At 41.8% G+C, this 25,806-nt stretch overlaps 1 protein-coding gene across 4 annotated transcripts in view; it reads right to left on the reverse strand.

The window, feature by feature from the left end:
- The window catches only part of NFATC1 (nuclear factor of activated T cells 1), a 282,233-nt gene that overhangs the window by 237,440 nt on the left and 18,987 nt on the right, over window positions 1-25,806 (reverse strand). For all 4 annotated transcript variants that reach the window (XM_068237039.1, XM_068237037.1, XM_068237040.1 and 1 more), the window contains exon 2: window positions 9,298-10,354. In XM_068237039.1, the coding sequence (XP_068093140.1) occupies window positions 9,298-10,354 (1,057 nt within the window). The remainder of the gene's footprint in view (window positions 1-9,297; window positions 10,355-25,806) is intronic.

Genomic DNA, 25,806 nt, shown 5'->3' on the forward strand with positions numbered 1-25,806 from the left:
ATGCCAGCAAGCTGCCAATTGATGCTGCTTATATTAAACCCATCATTTTTATGACACAACCACACCTGCACTCATTTGGGTCTACGTCTTCCACTAGTTAGTGTCAGAATTATAATGTCAGTTTCGCGAAACCAATTCCCGAGGTTCTTGGGATCTGACCAGAAGTTTGATGAAAATCTTGCGAACCTGCCAACAATGATTTTGGAGGAATAGTTCTAAAACATACCATTTACACAAAATTTGAGTGAAAAAAAAACTAATGTAGTCTAACCAGACCCCCCCCCCCCCCAATCTGAATATATAAAGTAGACCCTGGATTTGAGAAGACTGCCCTTTATGCTAGGTACACACCATACAATTTTCTGGCGGATTTAAATGCCAGATCGATTATTTCCAACATGTCTGATCTGAATTACGATCGATTTTTTTGATTTTCCAATAGTTTTTCTGATAGCTTTCCATTTACTTCTATGGAAAATCGGTTGGAAAAACAATCGGAAAATCAAAATATCAATAAAAATTCAGATCGGACATGTTGGAAATGATCAATCTGGCAGGTAAATCTGCCAGAAAATTGTATGGTGTGTACCTAACATTAGAAACTGTTCACACTTTATGACAAAGTACAGTGTTTGCATCCTACGGCACTGTTAATACTGTCACAATTAATGGGAAAGAGCTCCAATTGGAATCAATCAATGAACAATCCCTGTCCATCTTCAACTCTACCCAGGAGTTTTCTCATAGGAGATGTTTTCACACCTTATCAACAAAACACACTTTCAGCCCCAAGTAAAGAAAGTATTCAAAACAAGTTGTCCCTAAATGTTTTCACCTTTGGGTTGCTGAAAAGGAATTTTGTTGGTAAGAGGGAAAATATCTTGTGTGAGAAACCTGAGGAGAAAAGTGTACTGAATCAGGGTCCAAGTGACAAGCATGCCAAAGGGTGGAAACGCAGCACAAGTGCCACAGAGGCCTGCTTGTTGGAAGACGGTGACGTTCTGAGAGAATGCACTGCTTTTTAATTTTAATTTTTTGTAACAAATCGATGGCCTATACTTTGCGTTATTGGAGTTCATTTGTTCTTCGGGGCTGGAGGTCTGCTTACCCTGATTTGTGTATGGGGAGATAATAGGTGACAACAAAAGACCCTTTAGTGTTAGGTGAAAGATAATGAAAAAGAGCAAGCCAGAAAAGGCTACAGCCACAAATCCCCCAGAGACCAAACCCAGTTCCTGTCACACAATAGCACCTCAGAAAAGACATTCTTCTAAAAATGAAAGAAGGACACATTAAATAATATATGTGCTTAGTGCTGTGACAGAGCTTGAAACAATTCTCCAGAAGTACATACATTAACTGTACCTCCCACATAAAACATGTGAATTAATTAGAAGCCATTTTGTAGGCCAAAGTCATTTTTTTAATTGATGAAAAAGATAAAAGAATCTGGGAATAAAAAGTAAATGTAACCTTTTCCTCTTTGCACAGATTGGCTTGTCAGCTTTTTTCTTTATTAAGTTCTTATTTGGCACACAAGACATTTACTCTAGGATATCAGCTTTGTCCTCCTATAAAACACAAGTCCAGATGTTCACACACAGCGCAGTGGTCATTACCAAGCCAGTGGAGATCATATGTGTGTGAGGACCGCAGCTGCTTCAGATCATGTCATGTGTAAACATCCAAAAAGCATTTACAGACCGTGGAGTTATCCGTGACAGCTACAGTCTATGATACTCCCTCCGCCTCGTATTCAATACATATTTATAAGCATATCGTTTATGGTCTCTAGTTTCAGGCTCTGTACCTGGGCCCATAGAAGATTTGGACACAATATTCTAATTACAGGTACACTAACGCCTTGTACACATGCTACAGTTCTATGGCTTGAAATAATATCTTGGACCCAATATTTCACGATCATTGCAGCTGACAGTTCACAAACAATCCCCATACAGGCAAGCTGGCCCCATCTTAAACAGCCCCCCAGGCATTTTACAAATACTTTAAGTAGAGGGTGTGTTCAAATTCAGCCAATTGCCAAGGTCAAACATCAGGATACACTTGTACATTCAGCTGACTGTTGCCCAAAATGATCGCAAAGATTTGCTTTGGTGTCACAGAAAGCTTATTGTATTTATGCAGATTTAGTGATTTAGTCAAGACTAAAAATACTACAGAATCCAAAGCAAAATTATTAGAGATAAGCAGTAAACATCCGTTTGCTATAACTCATGCTAAATAACTGTGTTTTGCAGTTCTAGGAAACTGATTTACTGAATGTAAGTGGAGGAACCCCGGCCTATGTGTAAATATTCCCCCTTAACTACAAGGCTAATCAGCAGAATTGCCAAGCAAAAATATTTATCTGCACTCATATCTTCTCAAACTTTCAACCCATGCAACCTCTATCCTACATGTGACTTCCTCCTTAAACCTACACCTCTCTCCTGAAGACATGTGTACATAATATACCCCAGTAATCCATCCGGGGCCATCCACAATAACCCAAGTAGAGTCATTCAAGTTTCTTGGGTCCACGATCTTAAACGACTTAAAATGGGACAACAACACCGCCACTATTGTCAAGAAAGCACAACAGAGAATGTACCATCTGCGGCAGCTGAAAAGGTTTGGCCTACCTCAAAATCTAATGGTGCAGTTCTACATTGCAATCATCGAATCCACCATAACATCATCCATGACTGTATGGTTCAGCTCCTGCTCAGCATTAGAAAAGGGGAGGCTGCAGTGCATCATCCGATCAGCGGAAAGGATAATTGGCTGTAGCTTACCTTCTCTGCAGGATCTTTACACTAGCAGGTGCAGAAAGAGAGCATCCAAAATTGCCTCTGACCCCTCTCACCCAGCTCACTCCATCTTCCAGCGCATGCCTTCAGGAGTAAGATTCCGGTCAATCGCTACCAAAACCTCTAGACACAGGAACAGTTTTTTTCCTCAAGCGGTAGCCATACTTAATGCTGAACCACGTTAGAGCTGCTAGGACTGAAAGTAATCAGCACAGAACTAAACATGAACAATTCTCACATTGCTTACTGCCACTATACTTATAATGTCCTTAACTTGTAATATTCACACTGTCTGTCCTTGTATTGTTTTTGTTTGTGTTTGTTAAGCAACTGCCAAGACAAATTCCTTGTAGGTGCAAACTTACTTGGCGAAAATAAATTGATTCTGATTCTGATTCTTATTCACTTAACTTTTTATCCTAAGTTTTCTCCTAGGAGATACTGTTTAATCTTCTGTTTTAAATAACTTTGCAGCACTCTGCAACTGAAAAAGTACCAAAAAGTAGGTGTAACGGTACCATCAAAATTATTCTGGGTATTTTCTTGCTTGCTTGTAGTTTCAAAAGGCATGTTATTGGTAAGGTGTAAAAATATCATCTAGGTCAGGCTTTCTCAACCAGGGTTCCCTGGAACCCCAGGGTTCCTTGAGGACTCTGCAGGGGTTCCTTGGCATTTTACCCCATTGTGGGGGAAGTATAATAGAGCACACTATAATAGGTGGTACTGTAACAAGAAGCACTAAATTGGGGGCTCAGGAGACAGTATAATGAGTGGCAGTGTAATAGGAGATAGTGAAATTAGCAGCCTAACCTATGCCTCCTGAAAAATAAATGCAGGGGTTCCTCGAGACCAAAAACTTGTTTGCAGGGGTTCCTTGAGATCCAAAAGTTATTTACAGGGTTCCTCCAAGGCAAAAAGGTTGAGAAAGGCTGATCTAGGTGTAAACTTAGGAAAGAAGTAAAATTAATAAGGGCTCTAAAATGTTAATTTTAGTAGCAGGTGGATGTAAAAGAATAATTATTTAGTTACACCTAACACTGAAGAGTTGTAGCTGAATGGGTTTGGGCTGCTAAGCCACACATAAAAACGTTTTCATTGGTGGCTCCTGGAGAGATATCAAAAGGCTAAGATCATTGCCAACCTCTCAACTGTAGAAAACAGACACCGCTAACACCAACAGGATGGTTCCAGTAAAGGTCTATTAAAATGTACTATTACTGCGACATGAACCTTTCAGGGGACATTACAGCTCCAAAATTCTCACCTTGCTTTAATTATGTATGAAGAACCATTGAAAAAGCTATTACTCTAAATTAAGTGTAACTTTTCAGAGACAACCAAGAGCTTATAGAAGTTCTTGTGAAATGTATTCAGCGCTAGGAAGTCCAATGTGCATGTTGCGCAACAGCTATGCAGATTCTTAACTTTTATAAATATTTGACAAGAAGGATATGAAATAAACTCTAATCCTAAAATGTCACCTAGGTCTAAGACTCCAGTGTAGACTAGCTGGAAGCTAAGGCGGTATCACCATGCATTAGATCTGGAGCCCTCCTCTTGCTTCATACAGCATGATATAATCCAGAATCCTCCTTTAAAGCGGACCTGAACTGAGAACTTCCATCTCAGCTCAAAAAGATAAGTAACAGCATGATAACCTTTCAAGAAATCCTTTCTTTGCTACAGTTGAAACAAATCCTGCAATAAATCTGTAGTTTGTTTACTTCCTGCTTTCATGGAAGTAGACATATAGTTAACATAAACATCCTGTGCTTTCAAATGAGCTTATCTATCATTGCAGTCAGGTGACAGGGGGGAGATTAAATTACAACTTGCGATTAGACACATATGAGGGGGAATTAGACAGACTAGGCTCTCTAAATGCATACAGGGTGGATTTATCTATGCTTTCCTTCTGTCCTGTGCAAGAGTTCAGGTCCACTTTAACCCCCTTGGCGGTATGAAAAATACCGCCAGGGGGCAGCGCAGCAGTTTTTTTTAAATTATTTTTTTTTTAAATCATGTAGCGAGCCGAGGGCTCGCTACATGATAGCCGCTGCTCAGCGGCATCCCCCCAGCCCCGCCGATCGCCTTCGGCGATAGGCGATCAGGAAATCCCGTTCAAAGAACGGGATTTCCTGGAGGGCTTCCCCCGTCGCCATGGCGATGGGGCAGAATGACATCACCGACGTCAGCGACGTCGGGACGTCATTGGGAGACCCGATCCACCCCTCGGCGCTGCCTGGCACTGATTGGCCAGGCAGCGCTCGGGGTCTGGGGGGGGGGGGCCGCGCGCCGCACCGGATAGCGGCGATCGGGCGCGCGGCGGCGGCGATCGGGGTGCTGGCGCAGCTAGCAAAGTGCTAGCTGCGTCCAGCAAAAAAAAAATGAAGTAAATCGGCCCAGCAGGGCCTGAGCGGCACCCTCCGGCGGCTTACCCCGTGTCACACACGGGGTTACCGCCAAGGAGGTTAAGGTACGGTGTTTATCATCATTGATCACAGCCTGTTCCATTGCGCGGTTGCTTCCTCTCTACGCACGGGGGACATTGTTTTCTTTTTGACTCTGCTTTCTCCACCCGGGTGTGGGCCACCCCGAGATCATCTCCTGCAGCATTTTCTGCGCATTAAGGCAGCTTCGGATAAGGTTTTACTGCAGGGGTGTTCAAAGGATCATTGGCTCTGCTTTGTTTCATAGTTTAAAATACAGTGTGAGGTTTGTAACTGCAAATATGACAGAATGATGCAATGTCATAAAAAAAGCTATATGACTCTTTTCTTTGCTACTAATGTTCTATTATCTGTACTACACATACAATTCCTTAGATCATACGTTTTTATTTATTTTTTCGCTTCACTGTCACTTTAACTAACCTTAAAAGTTAACATCAGTGTTATATGTAGGGTCAATAGGATGTGTATACATGAGTAATCCTTGATGAGAATATGAAATATAACTTTTCTCATATATACCCACATGCTAGGTCTTAAGATTCCTGTTTGCATGAGTCACCGAGGCCCAGATGTGGAATGTAGTATGATCAATTAGAGCAATGTAAATATTTGACACTTTCGGCTTCTGAAAAAGCATGTAACGCTGCGAGAGATACTGCCTGAGCACCACAAACATACAGCCATACAACAAATTTCCGTTTCACCGCCATGAAAAATCGCAAGGTTTAACCCCCTCACTGCCTGGGGAGCCTGCAAGCCATAGCAGTTCAGCTCTGCAGTGGAACACATTTGAGCCGGTGCTCCTGCCTCTTTGTGATCTTGATGGAGATTTATGGTGTAATGTGATTTAATAGGAAATACGCAGACAATATACTCAAGGGGAATAAGGTGGCTTTTGAAGCCAACAAAGCTTCATTTGTAATGGGGGCTTCTTCAGTGGTTCTAGCAAAACAGGATAATAACCTGTCTAACATTTGATACATTTTTTGGAGACATGGAATGTGTATGCCTTATTTCTTACTCAAGAATGCAATCTTTATCTGTTTCATATGTTACTCATTCATCATAGGCTTCACGATCTGCAGCTCCAGCCTTGATTAAATGGTGACTTTCAACAATGTCTAAATAGGCAGCCTTTAACATCTGTAACCGAGGAAGATGGACTTCTTAAGAAGGATTGCTTTTTATGGCTTAAAGGCAACATGTCAGAGATTTTGCTTCAGTTTGCTCTGTTATTTTACTGAACATTTATAAGATGATGTTTAATGAATTTTTCATATAGTAGTATTAAATCCCCCCAATTACCATATATTGATTAGTGTAACTATAAGTATTAATTTTCAAATTGAAGAATCTGTTATGCAGTTGTGCTTGCCTATAGCTGTGTACATCTCCATACAGACTTAAAGAGTACCAAGCGTTAAAAAAAATAAATAAAACAAGCTGCCAAGATCAGAAGATGGTAGCGTTAATAATTTACCCGCTTGCCTATAAATCATTACACTTGTGAAGCTCCACCCCCTCAAAAAAAACTGCCATGGCATTTTTTTCTTAAGTGTTCCATAGCCCCCTGCCTGTGTTGCTGCGGTACACCCCCAGATGGGGAGCCGCGGCCTAATTGGTGGCGGTCAAGCTGGAGCAAGTTGCGGCAAAGCAAGTGGGGTGGCCAAAAGAACTTCGGAACAATTAAGCCAGCCAGGAGTAGGGGGGGGGGGGAGTTGAAGTTTCTGATATCTAATGATTTACAGGCAAGTAGTTTATTATTAACCCTGCCACATGTTGATCCTGGCAGCGCAGACACAGAGCCTGGCACAGACACATTACAGACTCTGTCATACATATTTTTCACTTTTATTCCTCTTTAAAGAAAGCATTAGGCAATATATAGAAAATTAGATCTACTTACCCGGGGTTTAATCCAGCCCTTGGCAGCCGATATGTCCCTCACACAGCTCTGGTGTCCTGGGGTCCCCTCCGTTGGTGATGCTGACCTAAATAGGTCGGCATCTACTGCGCCTGTGCAAACCCTGCTCACAGTCGCGCTGACGTGGTTCAGAGTGTACTGCGCAGGCACAGTAGTTCTGCGCCTGTGCAGAACACTCCAGACCACGTGAGCGCATTTGCGAGGGGCGCTCGCGGCCATATTGAAAATGCTGACTTGGCAAAGTCAACATGTCCAACGGAGGAGACCTCAGGACACCGGAGCTGCAGGGGAGCAGGGGCTGGAGGAAGCTCCAGGTAAGTAGGACTCAATTTCTATATACTGCCTGTTATTTCCTTTAAGAACTCTCAAATTTAGTTTTTTCCTTTTAGCAAATTGACATCTTACAATAACTCAACTAAAATACTTTAAGTAAAAAAAAAACTGAGAACCACAACTAACTATATGCAAAAAAAAGCATTAGTAGAATGCTTCTTCTCCACTTGTCCCAGAACAACCCTTTTATGTTTATCTCCTCATTGTTTAGCTTAAAAGCCAATGCCAAAGCAAGTCCAGATTTTGGATACCTGCTCAGTACTCACAGTTCACACAAAAACCTCCTATATTCACTCAGCTAGGTGCATGAAATTATTTGCTTCTGGTAATGTCACAGCCTTTGCATGCAAAGAATGGTAGAAGAGGACTTTTTCCTCATAAACTATCTAATTATGTTTCCAGCAGTTCAGATACTCCATGATGATTTTGATACTCACGTTAAAGCGGAATATAACCCTGCATTTCAACTTTGCTCTAAAACATTATTTACAGTATATTATATGCAACCAGCATTTTTTTTTTACTAGACCAGCATTGGAAGGGTTACACCGTGCTTTAAAGTTCCTGGAGATTTCTGCAGACGCATCCGAAGCTGACATAGATACATTTTGTTTACATAAATGTATCTAAGTGTTGAATGTGACTCATCTCTCTGACTGAGAAGGAGTTGGAGGACAGCCAAAGAGTGTGTAACATTTCTCAATAGATACATATAACTAAATAGAATGTAACAATCTGAACTTCTGCAGATCTCTCCACGGAACTTTAAACCTCTTTGTTTAACCCTTCCAAAGCTGGTCTAGTAAAAAAAATGCTTTTTGCATATAATATGCTGTAAATAATGTTTTAGAGCAAAGTTGAAATGCAGGGTTATATTCCGCTTTAAGTATTACTTTAAGGCTGACCTACCACGGTTGTGATCAACATTTATACACTGTCTGTTGTCTAGAGGCCACCACATTAAACAAACCTACACTGTGATCTACACAGTATGTTTAATTTTGCCTCATTATCTAATCTAAATGTTGTCTATAATTGCTGCACAATATTTATTAATATGTAAGAGAAACCAAAGAGAATCAAAATGATTGACATCTGCCTCCCTAACAAAGCTTTTCAACTACAGTCTCAAGTGCTCTTCGCAGGTAATTACAAGTGAATTCTCCTAATTATACACAAATTACTCCTTTATTTTAACAGAACGTTAATTACACCATATGGTAGTCTCTACTATGCAACACCAAGTGAGGGTTGGATCTGAAGTACTTGCCAGTTCCTAATCAACCTATCTGAATATGTATCATCACTGTACAATTAAGTTGTAAATCACTACCCAGAATAAACAGGAATAGCAAGTATGCTTTGTTTTTTGTAATTAAGAGGTAGAAAATAATTGCACAAGTACATTAAAAATATGGTCAGGCATGTATATATTATTGAAATAGGCTTTCAGTGGTTTGGTGGCAGTATGGCCATATAGATCCTGCAAGCAGAACCTTGAACCTAAATATCTAGGTATCCACATAATATAAACCCGTTGAGGATTTGTTGAAAATGCAATTTTAGACCTGGAAAACGTATGGTTTGTGTCACACTATAAAAGTTCAAAAATATGAGCCAAGTGTAATATTTCGGGCACTCTTTCTACCTGTTCTACTTGCCTACTTCCACTGCATATTTACCATAACATTAGATCATGTTAACATCTTTGTTAGCATATGAAACACTACACAAATATGTGTGTCAAACTACCAATGATATTATGTCATCTTACCTCATGTAGGACGTAGGGGAAATGTTCTTTGGTTTGGGCCACTGGTAAGGATGCTGTGGAACTGACAGGTATGGATTGCAGAAACTGCCTTTCCTGATAGGATGATATCCAGGAAAGTCTTCTGGTGACAAGTCAGCAGCTGGTGACAGTGTGCCATGTTCATCACAAAGGGGCTCTGTTTTTAGAGGTATAGTATAGTCTGTTTTTCTGGCTTTTGATGGAATGTCATCATTCATGTCTATTGGGTCAGTGGTAAGGGCATTAATTGCCGCCACTATAGCAGAACTTGTATACTGGTGAGTGTTTCCCAGCCAGGTCTCATCGTTGACGCTAACTCTGGGGGAATTATGTGGAGATGGAGTTGGAGAGTGATGAGGTGAGTAAGGTGTTTGCGTGTCATTAATGCTGTACTTTCTTTTGTTGCATGGAGATGTTGGACGTGAGCTTGGGGCTGCAAGCCAATTTTCATCTGAAAGAGTCCTCCTGGGAGAGTTCAGCAAATTACAAGGTACAATGTTTCTCTGATAGTCTTCTTCTGCATCAGTGGTTTTGGGAGATACACATGGTGACTGCCATGGAGAGGTTTGAGGGGAAGTATATGGATAAGAGTAATTTGATTCAAAAGAGGAAGCTTCAGAATTACAGCTTCTGGAAGACAAACTGCTTGCCGGACTTAAACAAGACGGATCTCGATAGTTGTCAACATTTGGCAAGGTCAGCGTTGCAGTATGTGCTCGCTTAGCATTAGGGATTGATTCTTCCACATCTCCTTCATGAAAAAACTGATTATTGCTACTATGCATCCCCAGACATGAGGTGATCTCAATTCTAGGGCTCTCTAATGGTGCTCCTGTAGGTCTTATGTTTGGAGGTAAGTAGTATCCTGAGGTTTCATTCTCAAGATTTCCTCCATATCCCGATGAATGGCTTGCTGATGGAATAATGGAAATGACAGGATTTGGTGACTGAAGACCATGGCATGGAGTTGATAATGAAGAATTCATCATGCCCAATGATAGGCTGGCACTTAAATTGGAAGATGCATAGTTATAATGTTCTGAAAAAAAAATTATGAGAGATGTCCATGTTAGTTAAACAGAAATTTAATGATATGCTTGTATCACATCTAAAGGCAAAATAAATATAATAAAGTTTCACCCCCCCCCCCCCCCCCCAAAAAAAAAAAAGATCTGAACAATTAAAATACATTGTACAGTGCTAACTGTTAGCTTATACAGATGACCAACTAGAAAATGCAGGAGCTCAAACTTGAGGTTGAAATTAAGGATGAACAGATGGGAATTATTATAAATAAAGTTATTGAAAATAAAAATAAGTAACTTTGCTAGGACTGGGATCATATAACTTAAGACCTATTTAAAGTGAAATGGTGAATCAGCAACTAAAAATGCATATGTAGTGTGAAAGCATTTTACAATGTAAGAGCTATGTTATCTCTGTAGTATAATAGTAGTGGCTGAAGAAGATGACAGCAGTTCAAAAGAGATGGCAATGCTAATACTACATAAAGGGTCCAGCAGGGTGGGATAATGTCTGTTCATGGCCATCAATGAAATGCTTTTTCTGGCTAATTCAGTCACTTTGATGGCTCATTCAATCGCACCAAATGGCGCAACATTAGTCATTGAAACAAATCTTGACTGGGTCTTCCAAATGAGATTGTGTGCACAAGTTGGCTGCATCAATTATAACTACTTGATCAGTTCTTGCTGGGATAGTAATCGATCTCTTACTGGATCCAACCAAGCTGCTACTCACCATTGTACTCATTCAAGAAGTGGAAAGGGGGAATTACTAAGCCACCATCTAACCCCACTTTCATGTGGTCACTGGTGCAACCAATGAGGGGGGTGGTTTGGAATACAGGCTCTATAGAGTCTGCTATGGAGAGCCTGCCCATAATATGGACATCAGACGTCACAGTAGAGGTAATGTTACATTAAAATAAAATATTTACAAGGTTTTTAAAATTGTACTCTTACATTGCTAGTCTAGTGGAAGGGACAGAAGACATTCATTTAGTTAAATGTTGGCCTGGAGAGGGGCTTAAACATCAGTATAAGTGGTGTAGAACTGTAGATGGACATTTTAGTACACGAAAAGCGAAGGGTGCATAGGTTTTACTGAAGTATCCTTACAAACATATCACTGCAGAGTGATTTTCTAGGGAAAGCAAATTTTACATAAGCTTACAAAGCCTATGGGGGTGTTAAGCATCAGACATGCTAAGGCCTTGTATTCAACAGCATTTTAATTTTAGATTTGCAAAATATTACTGAGAACAGACAGCCTTTTATTGATGTTGTCAATTCATTTGAATTGCGTTCTGTAAGTGTTTATCAAACATTTTAAAAAGCCAATCTGGTACTTACAGTAAACCAGAAAAGTCACATACAAGCCAAAAAAGTACTCTATAAATGCTTAAACACCCTTCAGCCTTGTTCACACTGGCATTCAAAATCGTCTCTTAACAGGCATTTCTGTTAACCAAACACTCAATAAATGCCTAATGAACCTGTAACACACTAACAAGATTATCTGAATCAATCTAAGCACTTGCGTCAGTCAATTTTGAACCTCAGACCTTATCATTCAATGCAAGTAGTTTGATGACTGTAAAAAAAAAACAATTAATAGTTTACGCACTCAAAATATAGCCCACAGATATATAATATACAATATCAATGCTATTAACTCTGTAATGATTAACTCTCAAAGAAAACTTGAAGTAGAGAAAAACTTTGTAAACTGAACACCTTCCTAGGTATGGGATACTCACATATCAGTTACTTAACCTCCTTGCCGGTTATCCCGAGCTCAGCTCGGGGTAACCTGCGCAGGAGGATATCTCAGGCCCCGCTGGGCCGATTTGCATAATTTTTTTTTGTTACAAGCAGCTAGCACTTTGCTAGCTGCTTGTAACTTCCGATCGCCGCCGCTCGCCGCCGATCCGCCGCAATCCGCCGCGCCGAGTCGCTCCCCCCCCGCCCCAGAGCCCTGCGCTGCCTGGCCAATCAGTGCCAGGCAGCGTTGAGGGGCGGATCGGGATTCCCTATGACGTCCCGACGTCCATGACGTCGGTGACGTCATCCCGCCCCGTCGCCATGGCGACCGGGGAAGCCCTGCAGGAAATCCCGTTCTCAACGGGATTCCCTGCATACTCTGATCGCCGAAGGCTCGCTACATGATTTAAAAAAAAAAAAAAATTAAAAAAAAAAAAAAATTAAAAAAATGTGCGACGCTGCCTCCTTGCCGGATTTTTTAGACCGGCAAGGAGGTTAAAGTGGACTTCAACTCTTGTACAGGACAGAAGTAAAACAGAGAAATGCATCTTGTATGTATTTAGAGACTTAAGCATGTCTAATTCGACTCCTCAACTTCCTCAACTGCTCCTAATCACCACTGTAATTTGATCTCTTCGGCTATGTCACCTCAGGATTCTCCTCTGCCATGGCAGACCTGCTAACTTGTAAAGACAGGAGGTTAACCGTATGAAGAGGCATATCTAGAGGGTTGCAGGCATGGCTCATGCCATGGGCACCATAGCACCATGGGCGCCATGCCTGCCCCTGTGCTGCACCGCCATGCCTGCCAGTGTGCTGTGCCGCAATGCTTGCCCCTGTGCCTTCCCATCACTCAGACCTATAATCAGATTAATTATGTTATCGGAGAACAAACTACTTAAAAATAAGAAATAAGAAGATATATTTCAACAATATCCGGAGCCAAAAAACACAGTTTTTAGAGGGGAAGGGGGATCTGAATGGGGGGATGTGCAGTTTCAATGTTTGCCATAGGCTCTATATTACCCAGATATGCCCCTGACCGAATGTCTAATTCCATGAAAACAGGAAGTAGAACCACAGCAGACGTATTGCAGGATTTGTGTCAGGTGTAACATACAAATGTTTTTTCTTTAAAGAGAATCTGTACTGTAAAATTCTTACAATAAAAAGCATACCATTCTATTCATTATGTTCTCCTGGGCCCCTCTGTGCTGTTTCTGCCACTCCCTGCTGCAATCCTGGCTTGTAATTGCCATTTTTATACAGTGTTTACAAACAAAAGACATAGCAAGTGATACGCTGAGAGTAGCTCAGTGTGTGAGTCATACAGAGTGTGCAGGGGGCCTGGAGAGGGTGTGTATAGCTTCTATCCAATCACAAGCAGCCCTGCACATTCCAGCCTGACTGCCTCAGCCCGACAGAGCTGACAGAGCAGAGAAGATTAGATCATATAACAGATAATACAGCCACTGTGCAAATAGGAAAGGCTGCAGTAAGACAGAGCACATTAGAACAGCTATAGGAACATATAGGATAGAAAAAATAAGGCTCAAAATTTTGTTACAGAGTCTCTATAAAGGTTATTATGCTGTTGCGTATCTTTTAGAGCAAAGAAGAAGTTCTGAGTTCAGGTCGGATTTAATCCTCATTACCACAAATTAGCAATCCCCACCATTAAAGTTGACTGTCAAGAGTTATTGCCTGGAGCTTAATCTGCAGGTGGGCAGCTTTAATGGCACACTATGGTGTAAAAGGGGCAGAAGCTGGCATTGCATATGGTTTAAAATAGCACTGCATACAGGATACATTAACCCCCTTGCCGTTCTAAAAAATCCGGCAAGGAGGCAACGCCGCACTTTTTTTTAATTTTTTTTTTTTAAATCATGTAGCGAGCCCAGGGCTCGCTACATGATAGCCGCTGAGCGGCGGCATCCCCCCACCCACTCCGATCGCCTTCGCCGATCAGAGTATGCAGGAAATCCCGTTGAGAACGGGATTTCCTGCAGGGCTTCCCCGGTCGCCATGGCGACCGGGCGGGATGACGTCACCGACGTCATGACGTCAGAGGGAATCCCGATCCGCCCCTTAGCGCTGCCTGGCACTGATTGGCCATGCTGCGCAGGGGTCTGGGGCGGGGGGGCGGCTCGGCGGGTAGCGGCGAATCGGCAGCGATCGCGTACTACACGCAGCTAGCAAAGTGCTAGCTGCTTGTAGGAAAAAAAAAATTATGCAAATCGGCCCAGCGGGGCCTGAGAAATCCTCCTGCGCAGGTTACCCCGAACTGTGTTCGGGATAACCGGCAAGGAGGTTAAATGCTCTATGCTACACCAGTATAAAAAAAATACAGAACGTATCTAGGTATCTCTGGGAAATGTCTAATTCGTCCTGGTCATGGTAGTCTTAACTGGACACTTTGGCTTCAATTCACAAAGCATTATCGCATGCGGTATTGCAGAAAACAGATAATTTTAATGAACATCTTAGCAAATACCAATTCACTATGGGCTTGATTCACAAAGCCGTGCAAACTGTTTAGCATGGGTGTGCTAAACAGTTAGCACGTGAAGTGGCGTTCGTGGACTTTTGCTCGAGCAAAGTGCCGCGATTCACTGCAAATTGCGCGCGCAAAAGTCCGTGATCGCTCGAATCACGGCAATTTGCGCGCGCAAAAGTCCGCGAATGGCACTTCATGTGCTAACTGTTTAGCACACCCGTGCTAAACAGTTTGCACGGCTTTGTGAATCAAGCCCTAAGGCTGTTACTGCATGGCAACCTGAAATTACTGACCGAGAGGTAAATTACCAACTTGTGTGGTAAATACCTCAACACGTCAGTAAATGTCCATTTACAAAGATCAATTTCTTTCTAACATGTCCGATCTGAATTTGGATCAATTTTCCGATCGATTTCCATTCAATATAATGGATATCGCTCAGAAAATCGATTGGAAAATCGATCAAAATTCTGATCAGACATATTGGAAAAAATCGATCTGGCAGGTAAATCTGCCAGAAAATTGTATCGTATGTACCTAGCATTAGGGTTAGAGGATTAAGGTTATGGAAGAAGTTTGCTTTAGATTAGAGTTAGATAAAAACATTACCAAAAACTGTGTCACATATCTGCCGTGCCCAAGAATTAGCAAACGTATTGCTGATACTTGATGACCATGCCAAAGTCAATGGTATATTTTTGCCAATAGAATCCTGTATATCTTGTTACTAGAGTCATATTGTAAAAGCCCTTTCAAGAAATTTGGACCTCGACTAAGTTCTAGAACTGCCCCGGAAGTATTAGTATAAGTGAATAAGAGGATAGTAGGACTGGAGGAAAGAGTATTGTGTTGTCTACAGGCAGCTAACAAGATTACGGATATTATTCTCCAAAGTAAATATGGAGAAAGAGAGAGCAAACACATACGTGGTTGGTGTGGACAGCACACTGCTTCACCAGTCATAGGACTGTCTCCAGGTTCAGAGTGCACAAACCTTTAACAGCTTACGAAAGCCTCCTGCTGCCCCAACCTCCAGTCTTGTATATTTGTTCATCTAGGCTTGTCTGTCATCCATATGTGCCTCTATGTTTCCACTGAGCTATCCAGCATGTGTGCCTCCACATTTCCTTACAGAGTTCACTTCATCCTAACTGCTCAGGCCTGTCTATTGCTCCCCACACCAGTGATGTCTGGAGTAGCCAAAGACAGACAAATGACCAGGATATGGTAAGCAATTTTTGCTTACAGCATGTCACTACACACTCAGGAACAGATTCTAATGTAAATAGCACATGTGTGATAAGATGAGATGTTGCTGATGCAATATTTACAGCTTCATTCTGCTACACAGCAAACAATAGGGCCTTTGAAAAATCACCTAGATTATGTACTGCTAGGATGATTTACAGGTAGAGGAAACCTCATCAAAGCAAATACTTTCTTCTTGCCCAAACAAACAAATGTGAGGATGTATATTTAATTAGGGCAAACATGCTCACTTGTGTAGCTCCACAATGCAACATTAACATCTACCATCTTGGCTTTGTGCCTCACTGTGCCTTCCAGAAGTGCTCAAACCACTGATACCAGCTTATTTTCTCTTTCATGTTTGGATTTTTTTAATGCTAATTCAAAACGGAAGGGCCTTATTCGAGTCACTTGTCCTCCAAAGTTTTCTTCTAGGAGATATTTTCATTTTCATTTCATGTCAATAAAATGCCCTTTAAAGCGGATCCGAGATGAAAAACTAACTATAACAAGTAACTTGTCTGTCTATATATCTTATCTAAAGTTTAGATAATTTACTCAGCATATCTAGCTGCAAACAACTTCAACAGTTTATGATTATTTATTCCTGTGCTACAATGAGGGCAGCCATGTTCTGTTTGTTACAGTGTCACAGGCTGAGGGCTGGAGATACTATCAGCTTGCCTGTGTTTAAATTCAGTCCCCTCTCCTCCTCCCTCCTCCCCTCTGCCTCTGAAATCAATGGCTAATAACCTCTTCCTGCCCAGACTGAGCTCCCATAAACCCTTGCAATAGTGCCAAGGCACAAAAGGAGCTGTGGGCAAGGCTTGTTTAGTTTATAGGGAATTAAGAGTATTAAAACAAAACAAAAAAAAGTAGTTGGCTTGAGGAATGCCCTATAAACTATATGAAAGGAACACAATTATGCAATGAGTAAAAGTTTATCTTGGATCCACTTTAAGACACCAGCAGGCAAGAAAATACAAAGAATCATTTTGGCAGTAATTTTCCCCCTACTTTTTGGTACTTTTTTAATTGCAGAGTGTTGAAAAGTTATTTTAAACAGGAGATTAAAAATTATCTCTTAGGATAAAGCTTGAATAAGGCCCTAAGTTCTCTATTCACAAAACGTCTCATAAATGACTTATTTATCATCTAATTGGTAAAAATACCCTTTCAACACATTTAAAGGCAAAATTATCACTCAAAGTAAGTTGTTTCTGATTAACTTCATTTCGATATTACCTTTCTTGCCTTAATTATATTATATATTTTTGCTCTTTGGAAACTTAAAAATGTAACAAATGTGAAAACAGGAAAACAGGTGAAAAAGCCTTGAGAATCATGCCCTAAGTCTGCTAAGATAATAAATAGCTGTCTTATGGAGGTTACCTTTCATTACCTGTCAATTTAGTGAAGTGTCATTGAATAGGGAATTAAACTGAAACAACCTTTGTAATATGTTTTTTTTTATAGAGTTCAGGTACTGCCTCATTCTGCCTAATGGCTGATAATCTGGATGGTCCACAGGCTTCCCAGATCCTTCTACAGCCAACCGTTCCAGCACAGGGTCCCTCTATATACCAAGCATCTGGAGAATGAAGCACTCGTGCACACAGGAAAAAAACATGCAGGAGTGGTTTTGTTCTACTGAGCATGCACAGACTTTACTTGCTCATGCCCAGTTCAGATGTGCTTATCCATTGCCAGGAGCGTGGCCAGGAGATGAAGAGGGTGGGCTCTATGAGGATTCAGGAAGCCTCTGGACCACCCAGCAGCTTCCAGCTACTAACGGAGCTTCACCTCCTCCAGGTTTGCTTTAAGTTATCTTTCATATCAGACTATAAACAAAGGACATAAGTAATTCTCTGTGATACATTTTTGGAGATAATGTTGGCAGGAACACACTATGAGCAAGGTTATGTCTTTGGGACTATAATGAATTAGGTGTAAATTGTACCCGAGACAGATTAAAAAAAAGTTAGATACTTACCTAGGCTGAGGAAAGCTTCTCGCATCCTCCCCACCATTGCCTCTCACAAACCCTAACAATATATCCGATAAGAGCTTGTCAGATATGTTACCATGGCCACACTCCCCGCCGTGCATGAACATGGCTGTACTGCACCTACTCGAGTACAGCTGCGCCTGCACAGTAAGCCTGCACAGTAAGTCAAAGTCACTCGTCCAAAAGCAGTTCCAAGCTACTGTGCAGGCACGGCCATACTCGCACTGGATCACTACAGCCGCACCCATGCACAAAGAAGAGTGTGATCACAAGCTTTCAGTTGGTAAAGGGCAGCGGCTCTGGGCTGAAGGAGGACATGGGAAGCCTCTGGAGGATCCTCTTCTTAGTAAGTATAACACTTTTTATTTTACAAACATCTTGGGATCGAGTTTTCGACCTAGACAACAGCAGCTTCAATCAGGAATTTATCCACACAACACATTCTTTATAAAAGGAATGAAAAAGTAATGAAGATACAGCTGAATGATACTGAGTCTGCCCAATTTCGAGTCGTTATGAGGATAGCAACAGATGGATAGGGCTTGTGCTAGATTCACTTCAAAGTGTATTTCTAGTCACAACAATGAGATTGTACAGCTTTTAGTCTAATCAGGATGAAATCCAGTGGCCTATTATTACATTTAACTATTTTAATTAGATCCTGTAACTGTTGAAAAGTGCTGCAGATATGCTCTATGCTATGCTCTCTGACTCCAAACTACAGCTTCAATACAGCAGTACCTGCAGGACCAGGTCTCTCCCTTCTACTCCCCCTTCAGCAATTCCAACATAAGCAGGTCTGACCTCGGCCCTATATTCCCCCTTCAGCAATTCCTGCAAGAGAAGGTCTCTTCTTTCCCTTCTACTCCCCTTCAGCATTTCCTGCAGGAGCAGGACTCTTCTCTCCTCTCTGCTTCTCTTCAGCAGTTCCTGCAGGAGCAGGTCTCATCTCTCCTCTCTACTCTCCATTCAGCAGTTCCTGCAGGAGCACGTCTCATCAGTTCTCTCTACTCCCCCTTCAGTAGATCCTACAGGAGCAGGCCTGATCACTCCCCTCTACTTCCCATTCAGCAGTTCTTGCAGAAGCAGGTCTGATCACTCCCCTTCAACTCCTCACTCAGCAGTTCCTGCAGGAGTAGGTCTCATCAGTTCTCTTTATTCCCCCTTCAGTAGATCCTACAGGAGCAGGCCTGATCACTCCACTCCCTCTGCTCCTCATTCAGCAGTTCTTGCAGGAGCAGGTCTGCTCACTCACCTTCTACTCCCCTTTGAGCAGTCCCTGCAAGAGTAAATCTGATTACTTCCCTCTACTCCACCTACAGCAGAGGCATAAACCTGAGCAAGGGAGAAGGGAGTAAACCAGAGAAGGGAGTAAACCAGAGAAGGGAGTAAACCAGAAAGGGCAGTATACAAGACTGGGAAAGGAATTCTAGGACACTCACAATGAGCTGCACAAAAGGAGTTTTGAAAAAAGGCACACGAGTCATATTTAAAGTGTAACTCCACTTTTTATTTTATGTTATCATTTATATTATATTGCATGTTTCTTTAACACAAACCTTTTTGTAATATACTGCTATCAAAATGTACCATTCCTGGTTCATTGTGCATATTATTGTTTCAATTATCCTTCCTAAAAGCCATTGCAACAGCCTACCATTTGATGAACATATCCTCTCCAATTTTTCACCTTAAATCCTGGTTTCCCACTGCCCTTATTGTTTCATTCATGTGGCTACTGCTAGTCCCATCTGCAGGGAGGGAATTCAGTATATCAATTCTCTGCACACAGTCCATGTGCAGCCACACTCATCTACAACATCCTGCAGCACACCTGTGAGCCTGAAGAAAACATGTGTATGTACAGATGTACAGTACAAAACATACTAATAACCGGGCTGTTTTGCCTTGTTTTATTTTGCTGGCTCAAAGAGTTAATTTTTAGGCATGGAAGTGACAGTTTCTCTCCTGCCAGAAATATAGTAAACTTCACTAACAAGCAGATTACAGCCATAAAGGATTTCCTGGTAGAATACAACTTCTGAGAGCAGAAGGAGATAAAAAAAAAGGTCAATAGTTCATGTATTTTAACTCTGGAACACTTACTAGACTGCCATTGAGCAGAGGCGACAAAACATTCAATCTACTTTATAGAATGTTTAACTATAAAATAAAACCATAGGATATCTAAAAAAGTAATTTTTAGGAGTAGGAGGTTAAATACAATTGTTTGCCTCATCAGTTTATCACCTCGGGTTCACTTTCAAGCCCTGGAAACTCACTTCTCAACACTGAACTCTAAGCTCCCAAAGCCAGCGCCAATACCTCTCATTGGTGACTAGAACAGAGATTCCACTTACTACTATGCGGTCCCTGTACCTGCGTCTTTAGCAATAGTGGAGGTCTGACCCTGGCATTTCAGCACGGCTGGCTTTGGCACCACAAATGAATGTAGCACCTGTACCCCGCAACAGATCACGTGCCAACATAATTCTAACCCAACTGCTTCAGAAGCCACATAATGATGGAAGCTGCACCTTCACAAGCAATGCTGCAATGGCAGCTCAAACTGTTCTATCCTCACAGGTTGGCCTCACCACTAGCTGAACACACATTACAGTCACTCAGCTGAGCTGAGCTCTGCATCTCTTATTTCACACAGGCCACTGAATGAATCGCTTGTTAAGTCCCCTCTTTATGTTTTGCCTTTCCTTCACATGACATCATATGATTTATTTCATACAACATATACTGGTGTGACATTACAAACACTTCCAAGCAAACCAGCTCTGTGGCATTGCGCAGTATTTCTGTCCTCTCATCCATGTATAACAAAGGGATGGAGGCTGCAATTTTGATGCCCTGTAAATAGACTATAATTAGAGTTTCAGCTCTGTGTAAATGCATTTTAAGTCTTATACGCCAGGAGTTCCTTCCATTCAGTACATGCGGTCCTCAGCTTGCCAGGGGTGTTAATGGCAGATGGCAGCATCCCACTGTGGAACAACTACTAAGCCACACGCCATTTGGTGAGTTAAATCAACATTCATTTATTAGCAGTCTAATCAGAAGGATGATTCAAAACGCTGATTTCACATGAAAGATAAAGAGTACAGCATGCATATCAGTAAATAGAAAAATGACAGAAAAAGGACATGGGCTGTTGTGAGACCTGCATTCATACACATGACCTATAGGGCTGTTGTAAGATCTGCATTCATACACATGACCTATAGGGCTGTTGTAAGATCTGCATTCATACACATGACCTATAGGGCTGGTGTGAGACCTGCATTCATACACATGACCCATAGGGCTGGTGTGAGATCTGCATTCATACACATGACCTATAGGGCTGTTGTAAGATCTGCATTCATACACATGACCTATAGGGCTGGTGTGAGATCTGCATTCATACACATGACCTATAGGGATGGTGTGAGATCTGCATTCATACACATGACCTATAAGGCTGGTATGAGATCTGCATTCATACACATGACCTATAAGGCTGGTGTGAGATCTGCATTCATACACATGACCTATAAGGCTGGTATGAGATCTGCATTCATACACATGACCTATAAGGCTGGTGTGAGATCTGCATTTATACACATGACCTATAAGGCTGGTGTGAGATCAGCATTCATACACATGACCTATAAGGCTAGTGTGAGATCTGCATTCATACACATGACCTATAGGGCTGTTGTGAGATCTGCATTCATACACATGACCTATAGGGCTGGTGTGAGATCTGCATTCATACACATGACCTATAAGGCTGGTATGAGATTTGCATTCATACACATGACCTATAAGGCTGATGTGAGATCAGCATTCACACACACATGACCTATAAGGCTGGTATGAGACCTGCATTCATACACATGACCTATAAGGCTGGTGTGAGATCTGCATTCATACACATAACCTATAGGGCTGGTATGAGATCTGCATTCATACACATGACCTATAAAGCTGTTGTAAGATCTGCATTCATACACATGACCTATAAGGCTGGTGTGAGATCAGCATTCATACACATGACCTATAAGGCTGGTGTGAGATCTGCATTCATACACATGACCTATAAGGCTGGTGTGAGACCTGCATTCATACACATGACCTATAAGGCTGATGTGAGATCAGCATTCACACACATGATCTATAAGGCTGGTGTGAAATCTGCATTCATACACATGACCTATAAGGCTGGTGTGAGACCTGCATTCATACACATGACCTATAGGGCTGTTGTGAGATCTACATTCATACACATGACCTATAGGGCTGGTGTGAGATCTGCATTCATACACATGACCTATAAGGCTGGTGTGAGATCAGTATTCATACACATGACCTATAAGGCTGGTATGAGATCTGCATTCATACACATGACCTATAGGGCTGGTGTGAGATCTGCATTCACACACATGACCTATAGGGGTGTTGTAAGATCTGCATTCATACACATGACCTATAGGGCTGGTGTGAGAGCTGCATTCATACACATGACCTATAGGGCTGGTGTGAGAGCTGCATTCATACACATGACCTATAGGGCTGGTGTGAGATCTGCATTCATACACATGACCTATAGGGCTGGTATGAGATCTGCATTCATATACTGTACATGACCTATAGCAGCCCTGCTGACAGATATTGATACTCTTGATGCAATGAGAAACTGTTTCAGCACTTGTGTGTCACAGATCTTCAGGACTTCCCAGCCTCTATCCACGCAGCAGGGTGTGTAATACAGGAGTGTTTATAAAGCATTGCAAAATGTGATGGTCATCATTATTGGATGTTTAGGCGACAGCAATGGCTGAGCACATTGTTCCCCTCCTTACCCCTCCCACCGAAAGCTACTCCATCTCGTTCCAAGCCATCATCCCTCCTCCTCTCCCCATACAGGATAACAAGTGTTTTCCAATGTTATGCACCCCAAAAGAACATTGAACCCACTATGCATGATTTGATTTTTCTAACAGATTAGATGTTAGAGTTGATAAAAACATTAACTGAAAGACTATGTCATTGAGATGAGACAATAAAACATTAAGAGCTTGATTCACACTAAGCTGCGTTGCTACAGCAGCGCAGCTTTATGACAGCAGAGAGTGTTATAATTCCTTGCGCACACTATGCAGCCATGATGTGCACAGTTTTTTTAAGGAAATATCACAGCTGTGAAACAGCCCTCACCCAGATTTGCAATGATCTGCTCATTGCAAGAGACAAGGGTCAATCTTCCATCCTGATTTTGCTCGACCTCTCAGCGGCTTTTGACACAGTCGATCATGAAATCTTACTCAACAGGCTACAAGAGTACTGTGGCATAGATGGCATTGTTCTCCGGTGGTTCAACTCCTTCCTGGCTGGCAGAACACAAAGGGTAGCCTTAGGGCCCTTCCTCTCCAACCCTGTACCACTAAAATACGGTGTACCTCAGGGCGCAATATTATCCCCTTTACTGTTCACCATATACATGCTGCCACTTGGAGAAATCATACAAAAACATGGCCTGACATATCATTGCTATGCTGATGACACCCAGCTATATTTGTCATTCAAACCTGACGTCACAGACCCTACTCCACAAATAAACGCATGCTTAGCTGAGCTTCAGGAGTGGATGAATAATAATTGGCTAAAACTTAATGCTGACAAAACTGAACTTCTTGTTATCGAGGGCCAGGGCTCAACAGCAAAGCAGCCCCAGTCTCAACCAACACCGCTAAGGATAGGGAGCTCAGACCTGAACAACTCAGACTGTGTGCGCAGCCAGCCTGGGAGTACTGATTGATGGGAAATTAAGCTTCAGGAATCAAATCTCAGCTGTTGTGAAACATTCCTTCTTTCACCTAAGGAATATTGCAAGGATTAAACACCTAATTCCTTCAGAGGATCTTCCAACCCTAGTTCATGCCTTCGTCACATCAAGGTTAGACTACTGCAGCGTCCTCTACACAGGCCTGCATAAGAAAGAATTACGCCGCCTGCAATTAGTACAGAATGCCGCCGCAAGGCTGTTAACGAGCCAACCCCGCCATTGCCACATAACACCAACCCTGAGCTCACTCCACTGGCTACCGATAAAATGGAGAATTCTGTTTAAGATTGGCTTACTGACATTCAAATCCTTGCACAATCTGGGCCCTGGATACCTGAAGGACTTGTTGCAACTACATCACACCCCCCACAATCTTAGATCAAAAGGACGTAACACCTTGGTCACCCCCAGAGTCCACCTCAAAACCTTTGGAGACAGAGCCTTTTGTCATGCTGCCCCTACACTTTGGAACTCCCTGCCACACCCAATCAGGACAGTCCCATCCCTGGAAACATTTAAGTCTAAACTGAAAACCTACCTTTTCAGTCTGGCATTCATGAACATCTGACTATCTCCTCTGTAACACAACCCAGCCTGCAACCCTGTATTAATCTGAGACACAGCTATGCGCTTTGAGTCCTATGGGAGAAAAGCGCTTTACAAATGTTATTGTATTGTATTATTGTATTGTATTAAATTGCGCTCGGCTCAAATAGTTTAAAGAGCGCTTCGTTAAACTTAACATTTCTCCACTGAACCCGCCCGGAGCCCAGCAGGTCCAGTAGTTTCAAAGTACGATGTTGCTGCACTTTGATTGGCCCAATAGCCTGACTGTCCCTTGTCCCATACTTTCTCACTGACTGTGGTGTCCCATTCCTTCTCACAAAGCATGGCCAATGTTGTGTGCCATATATTCACTACAGAGAAGTGTGCTGATTGGTACTGTTAGGCAAAATCAGTCCTGTGGTGCATTTCAGTTGTTCGCTGCCCACATCCCATATGAAGTGAATGGTGTCAGTAAAACGTACTGAACAGCTTCACGAAAATGTCACAGATATTGTGTGCAACAACGCATACAAAAACATGATACTGCACTCCGTTACACATAAAATGTGAACAAGGCCTAGAATAAATTATTTCTCACTGATACTACTACAAAACAAAATAAAAACAGGACAGAAATTCAGCAAATGCAAGGATATTTTTGCCCACTCCAATATTCTTCTGGCTGAACCCAATGGACGGATGTCCTTTTTAAACCCAACTAACTGTGTAGTATTATTACAGACATAAAAAAATTAGTCTAAATTTGCTGCAGATTGTCAGCTTACAGTGAAACAGGTTTAATCCCTGTAAAAAGGTCTAGAGCTGCTCAATTACATAGAACACCTCACACTAAAAAACAAGAATTTTTTTTTAATATGCTTAATTTGCACAGCTTATCCTGTGCAAACTCCACAAAGCAAAACAACCAGTTTCTTTTCTTGATGGCCTATGTAGATAAGAGAGAGGACTTGGAGGTGTCCCACTGTTAACTATTCAGAGACTAGTTAGTCACAGCTCAGACAGTGCAACACCATGACATTACAAGTTACTAGTGATCCATTCACCTGCTCACACACAGGTCCAGATGCTTTAAAATCACATTTTCTCTGACTGTATTCGCTTGAGAAAATACAGAGATTTTTTTTTTAAGTAATCATAGCCACAGTGAAAATGGCTCTCTTTATAGCATCAGGTATCTGATTTAAACCCAGATTTTTGAAACAGTAGACTTTTGCTTAGTATAGCTGCACTATCCGGAGTACTGAATCATCTTGGCTAAGTGCCCTATACGCCTCTTTACCTCTCCTGTTCTAAGCCACTATTATCTGCCTTACCTTATCCAATCTGAAATGAGCTTCCACTTTGTAGGCGCTTAGCCCCACCATATTACCCAGTCACACAGCAATGTGGGACACATATAGAAAACTGTATTGAGATACATTTGGGGGGAGGAAAGCCAATATAAAGTATTTTAATAAAATATTCTAACAAATCGTCCTTGTTATGCTGTTTCCGGCAGGTGATTTGGCACCAATTCCCCTCCCTTTTCTTAATGCTAATGGATAAT

Source organism: Hyperolius riggenbachi, chromosome 5 (assembly GCF_040937935.1).
Source record: "Hyperolius riggenbachi isolate aHypRig1 chromosome 5, aHypRig1.pri, whole genome shotgun sequence".
Taxonomy (NCBI): domain Eukaryota; kingdom Metazoa; phylum Chordata; class Amphibia; order Anura; family Hyperoliidae; genus Hyperolius; species Hyperolius riggenbachi.